The 6,140-nt window shown below is 60.8% G+C and overlaps 2 protein-coding genes across 2 annotated transcripts in view; one reads left to right on the forward strand and one right to left on the reverse strand.

Moving 5' to 3' along the window:
• The window catches only part of PMM1 (phosphomannomutase 1), a 16,067-nt gene extending 13,429 nt beyond the window's left edge, over positions 1-2,638 (forward strand). The window contains exons 7-9 of the mRNA XM_011978770.1: positions 1,358-1,473; positions 1,841-2,333; positions 2,592-2,638. Coding sequence (XP_011834160.1) covers positions 1,358-1,473; positions 1,841-1,963 — 239 coding nt within the window. The 3' untranslated portion in view covers positions 1,964-2,333; positions 2,592-2,638. The remainder of the gene's footprint in view (positions 1-1,357; positions 1,474-1,840; positions 2,334-2,591) is intronic.
• Positions 2,639-2,871: 233 nt separating this feature from the next.
• CSDC2 (cold shock domain containing C2, RNA binding) overlaps positions 2,872-6,140 on the reverse strand; it is a 16,033-nt gene continuing 12,764 nt past the window's right edge. The window contains exons 3-4 of the mRNA XM_011978769.1: positions 5,772-5,894; positions 2,872-4,822 (exon numbers count right to left, since the gene is read on the reverse strand). Of these exons, the coding sequence (XP_011834159.1) occupies positions 4,660-4,822; positions 5,772-5,894 (286 nt within the window). The 3' untranslated portion in view covers positions 2,872-4,659. The remainder of the gene's footprint in view (positions 4,823-5,771; positions 5,895-6,140) is intronic.

The raw sequence follows: 6,140 nt of genomic DNA on the forward strand, positions 1-6,140 counted from the left end.
CCGGCCCAGAGCTGGTGTAAATGCTTGACCCAGCTTGTCTTCCAGAACGCTGAAGTGGGGATGAGTACTTCCCTTCCTTAGATGAGGACACTGAGGCCAGAGAGTGAGTAACCAGCTCGAGGTCACAGTGCCAGTCCCTGCCGAGGCTGGCCTTGCACGGGGGGCTGTCCAGTGGCCAGCCTTGTTCTCCAGAGACGGGAGGTGCAGCCAGCCTCGGCCATGTGGAAAGATTTCTTCACAGCTTGGGACACTCTCAGCCCACCTAGAAGGCTCAGCACGCTCACGTGGACTGTGTGCCCAGCCGGGGCCTGGCACACAGCAGGTTCTCTGAGCTGCCATCCGCCCCCTCCCCTCTGCAGAAAGAGAAGATCCGGGAGAAGTTCGTGGAAGCCCTGAAAACAGAGTTTGCTGGCAAAGGGCTGAGGTTCTCCCGAGGTACGTCCACCCTGCAGAGGGCTTGGGAGGCCTGGTACAGGGCCCCTCCTCGAACCTTCCGCCCCTTGCAAGACCAGGCTGTGGCCCCCAGTAGCTTTAGGAGCCCCTCCCCCACTCAGGGCAGAGGGGGTGGCTGAGCCTAATGCAGAAAGGGGCTCAGCGTTTACTGGCCCCCAGTTTTCCCCACCTCACACCTCAGTGGTAAATGCCCTATGCCCATCCAGTTTCTCAGGCCAAAAACCGGAGCCTCTCCCTTGAATGCTCTCCCCCGCCCCTTCCCAAGTCCAAACTCCTAGAAGTCCCAGGGCCCTGCATCTGGAATCCCACTGGTGCTCACACCTCCACTGCCAGCAGCTTATCCCAGCCTCCAACTGACCTGACGCAGCCGGGCTCCTCTCTGCCACCTCACCCGTTCCCCAGTGGCCGGAGAGGCTGGAGCTGCAGTCATGGTGTGCCTCTGCCCAAAGCCCTCCCTAGGCTCTTCCTCCTTCTCCACGTGATGCCCAGGGCCTGCCCGTCCTCGCCCTGCCTCTCCCAGCCTCCTCCCTTGCTGGGACACTCATCTTCTTCCCTGCCTCAGGGGCTGTACTTTGTTCTGTGTCTCAGGGGCTGTACTTTGTTCTGTGTCTCAGGGGCTGTACTTTGTGCCTCAGGTCCCAGCTCATTGCCACCTCGTCAGAGGTCTCCCCTGACCACCCTGGCTGGATGAGCTTCCCCCACCCACTTTGTAGTCTTGTAGTCTTGTTTGTTCTCCAACCTGTGTCATAACTTCCTTGAGGATCCTAAGTCTGTCCCGTGTCCTGTTCCTGCCCCGTGTCCCAATCCCCAAGGGTTGTTGAATGAATGAATGAACAAGCAGCCCTTCTGTTAGCCTTGTCTGCCCCTCCCAGCAGGGAATAACAGTCCCCACCCCTGCCCACAGGAGGCATGATCAGCTTTGACGTCTTCCCCGAGGGCTGGGACAAGCGCTACTGCCTGGATAGCCTGGACCAGGACAGCTTCGACACCATCCACTTCTTTGGGAACGAGACCAGCCCTGTGAGTGTGGCCCACCCCAGGTTTCCCCCAACACAGTGGACAGCCAGAAGCCAGGTCTGGTGGCTTCTCCAACACAAATCGCCCAGGTCAAGGCCAGAACACGGGGCAACACAGCAGACCTCTTGCGGGGGCTCCTGGAGAACAGCCATTGCTCACCAGCCCCATTACACAGATCAGAAGGCTGGGGCCCCGAGAGGGCTGGGCACTTGTTCTACATCACACAGCAAGTCAGGGCGGGTCTGACAGGAGTGAGAAGGTGGGCTTCCTGCCAGTTCTGAAGGGGCAGGAGGAGGGGCAGGTCCTTAGCAGCCAACGTGGAGAGGGACTCCGCCTAAATATGCCTCCTCTGCCCGTCCTCTGTGTGCAGGGTGGGAACGACTTTGAGATCTTTGCTGACCCCCGGACTGTTGGCCACAGCGTGGTGTCTCCTCAGGACACAGTGCAGCGATGCCGGGAGATTTTCTTCCCAGAGACAGCCCATGAGGCGTGACCGGGGCCCACATCTGTGCGTTGTGACTTCTGAAGAGTTTGGCCTAGGCCTAAAGAGAGGTCCTGGTGTTGGATAGATGCCAGGGCCCCTCCTCTGGCCCAGGACGCCTGCTGCAAGGCCCACCCGAATGAGGCCAGAGTCTGTGTGGACAACCGACCCCAGCCAGTCAGCTCCTAGTGGCACTGGCTCCGTCCTCGCAGAGCCCAGAGTGTTCCCCATGCTCCACCTGGTGGCCGAGGCCACAGCTGCTGCTTGTATTTCGGTACAGAACAGGTTTCTGCGCCAGGAGGAGGCGTGCAGAAGTGTCGGTACGAGATCTAGCCTGCCCTGCCTGCCTGTCCTGGACAGTGGGGTATGGTGGCGTAGGTGCCTATTCCCTGGACAGTGGGGTGTGGTGACGTAGGTGCCTATTCCCTGGATGGTGGGGTGCGGTGGCGCAGGCGCCTATTCCCCGGATGGTGGGGTACGGTGACGTAGGCGCCTGTTCCCTGGACAGTGGGGTATGGTGGCGCAGGCGCCTATTCCCTGGACGGTGGGGTATGGTGACGTAGGCGCCTGTTCCTGGACGGTGGGGTATGGTGGCGCAGGTGCCTATTCCCTGGACGGTGGGGTATGGTGGCGCAGGCGCCTATTTTAGAGAACTTTGTCACGGTATTAAATTTCCCAAAACAAAGTAGGTGTCAGTTGCGTCTAAATGGATAATTGGCCCTAGTCACATGCCCTCACAGCCACTACTTTGCCGATGAGTAAACAGCACAGAGAGGGCAGGGACTTGGCCCAGGTCACAAAGGAAGTCCCTGATCCAGTTGAGGAGGGGGCCATTGAAGCCCCAGAGAAGAGCTGGTTTGGTGTGTCCACCCCCAGCCCCTTCCTTGGGGACCCTGACACAGAGGCAGCTTTAGGGCACGGTGGGTCACAGTTGAGGGTTTATTGCCAGTGTTAGGAAGAATGGGGGGTTTGGGTGGCCAGGGGTCTTGGGAGGAATTCCAAATGGGCACTGCAAGGCCTGTGAGTAGGGAGGAAAGCTGCTGCCCCCCTGCCACCCACGCGGCCCCAGGGCTGATGCCACCACATCCTGACTGATAGTGGTACCTTAAAAGGTGGCCTCCCTACAGGAGGGGAGCCTTGGGGGCCCCCAGGAGTCCTCCCTCACTAACAAGCCCTCTCTCAAGGGGTCAGGGGCCTTTGTTCCTCATGGGACAGGCTGGGCCGTGCCCATTTTAGGGGAGCTGACCAGCATACCTCAGCAGCTCTGGGCTCCCAGATTTTATGCGATAGGCCCTGGGGGCAGGGTTGGGATGCAGGCATCCCGGCTGATCTCTACCCTGGGGTCTTGGGGCACCTACAAGGCCAGGGATCCTCCTAGACAGTCACTGATCCCCTCATCCTGGGCATTTGAGCCCCCCGTTTTACTCACATACTGGGTCTCATAAGGGTCCCACCCCTGGCCGGCCCTCCCTTGAACCATGGCCCCACTTCTGCCCAGTCAGGCGATGTGCTGTCTAGAAGGGAGGGTGGTAGGCAGGGGGTGCGCCCAGAGGTGGGGGCAGACAGCGCCCTCCTTCCTGGCCTCCCGGGCCAGGCCGCCCTCACCCCTGTATGGGAGTGAATGGCCACGACCCCAAGTGCATACACATCTTGGCCCCAAAAGGACTCCAGGTGACAGCGACAGTCACACATCTTCAGGGATGGACACGGTAAAAGCAAGAGCCACACCTCAGCCGCTGGTCTGTCAGGGCTTTGGGAAGAGGGTTTGACGCGGGGGCTGCAGGGCCAGTCTCCCAGGCTGAGGGCCCTCCTTGTGGGTGCCCCGGCCCGGCCCTGCCTGATGGACATGTGTCCGTCCATCGCGGCGTCCTCAGCAGCTGTCAGCCGGGCGTGGCGCAGAGCATCAGTAGTGCTTGTGAGTCAGGGTAAAGGAGGGCTGCAGCCAAGCTGGAGAGATGGACCCCCACCCTCTGCAAACCCCTGGGCTTGGCTCAGTACAGCCCAGGGGAAGGAGCCCAGAGCCACTGCCAGGCTGAGGAGGAGGGACTGGCCGGCGAAATGGGAGCCCCGAACCCCTTCCGCCCTCAGGCCCCTCTTCCTGCCTCTCTAGTGCACTGAGAGCAGAGCAGGAAGGAAGGCTGGCCTCAGCAGTGAGGGGCCTGTGTGCCTCTGTATTTGTCCTCCTCCCCTGCCAGTGGCTGGGAGGCTCCCCAAAAGCACCCACCGGCCAGGCTTCTGAGGGAAGGGTCTAGATGGTGGCGGGGGACCTCAGCCAAGGGAGGGAGATGTAAGTAGCACAGAGAACTGTGGACTGACATGGGACAGCTCAGGGGCGGAGGCCAGGGAGTGAGCCCAGCACAGGCTCTCGAGGCTCAGTCACCATGGGGATGGGTGGGTAGGAGGGCGAGCGGGTCCTGCGTGTCTGCGGCAGGGAGGGGAGGAGAAAGGCAGTGGACAGCGAGAAGCCAGGTCTGGTGGCCTCGCCCTCCACCCACCTCCTTTCCGGCTCGCATAGTAGTCACGGGTCATGGGGTGGGTGGAGGCACACGCTGACAGCCACAAGCACAGACGGACAGACAGACAGACGTGCACACTGAGGCCACCGAAGGACTGATCAGCCAGGGCAGTGGGGCATGGAGCTGGCTGCTGCCCGTTCACCCTGTGTGGCTCCCCACCCCCCCGGCCAGCTGGCCTGTGAGCCACCCAGCCTAGGAGCCCACGACCTGGCCAGACCACGTCTCGTGGGGAGTGTGGGGGGCCAGCTGAGTGAGCACCACCTCCACGGCCTGGAACTTCTGGTTCTTGGGCGGGATAGGGCACATCTTGTAGGTCACCTCATCGCCCTCCACTGGCACGTACTCCCCCTCGATGCTGGCAGGCAGGAAGAGGGGTGTTAGCCCAGTGGCAGGCCCTATGCCCTGGACAGTCCTGCGGCCTGGCCTCGGGGGCAGCCTGGCCCTAGGCCTCCCTAGGTCAGGAGGCCTGGCCAGGCCTTGCTTCTCAGAACCTCAGCTCTCGAATCTGTAAAATGGGACTCATGGCCAGGCACAGTGGCTCACGCCTGTAATCCCAACACTTTGGGAGCCCGAGGCGAGCGGATCACCTGAGTCAGGAGTTTGACACCAGCCTGGCCAACATGGCGAAACCCTGTCTCTACTAAAAATAAAAAAGTTAGCTGGGCGTGGTGGCTGACACCTGTAATTCCAGCTACTTGGGAGGCTGAGGGGCAGAATCACTTGAACCCAGGAAGTGGAGGTTGCACTGAGCCAAGATTGTGCCACTGCACTCCAGCCTGGGCAACAGAGCGAGACTCCGTCTCAAAAAATAAATAAATAAATAAAACGGGATTCATAAACTGTGCCTCCCTTTCTGGGTCCCTTGAGGACTGAGATGTGAAAGGGCACAGGGAGATCCCTAAAGCTGAGAAGCTCAGTGACCTCGCCCCAGTCCTCCGGGCATTAGGAGGAGGTGGGGCCAGGCCTAGGCATGACATCCATCTCTACCTCCTGGCCCATCCACCTGAAGGCCCGTTCCAGGCCAAGAGGCTCAGGAGCTGGCCTAGCCCTCTCAGACCCCCATGATGCTGGAATGGGATCCAGGGCCCAGCTGCTGGCTCCCAGGCTTCTGGGGTCTGCATGCCCACTCCCCACCTGGCCACAGCCCTCCTCCCCCAACACACCTTCAGTCCCTACTCAGAGGACAGAAAAGGTGCCATGAATACAGACCTCAGCCAGGGAGGGGAGAGGTCTGGAGAGAGATTTTTGAGGCACCGTTAGGGACACTAGGGCAGGGGCCAAGAACGAAGGTGGAGGGGACTCACTCAGACACATGTACGAAGATGTCCTCGGACCCGTTCTCGGGGGTGATGAAGCCATGGCCCTGTGAGCGTGAGAACTGCTTACAGACGCCCTTGAACACGGGGCCAGCTGAGGCCCGGGCTGTCCTGGAGATAGGGTAGTGGGATTGCAGCTGTGGCCTGAGGAACTCCTCCCCGGACCCCTACAGCTGTTCTGGGCCCTTTCTGCTGAGCCTGCCTCAGGGCTGCGAGAAACTTGCCCCAGGCCAGGAACCACGTAGTCATCCCCATTCGATGATAATGAGGCCTGGCACAGTGGCTCACACCTGTCATCCCAGCACTTTGGGAGGCTGAGGCGGGAGGATCACTTGGGCCTAGGAGTTTGAGACCAGC

Source organism: Mandrillus leucophaeus, unplaced genomic scaffold (genome assembly GCF_000951045.1).
Source record: "Mandrillus leucophaeus isolate KB7577 unplaced genomic scaffold, Mleu.le_1.0 Scaffold2, whole genome shotgun sequence".
Lineage (NCBI taxonomy): Eukaryota > Metazoa > Chordata > Mammalia > Primates > Cercopithecidae > Mandrillus > Mandrillus leucophaeus.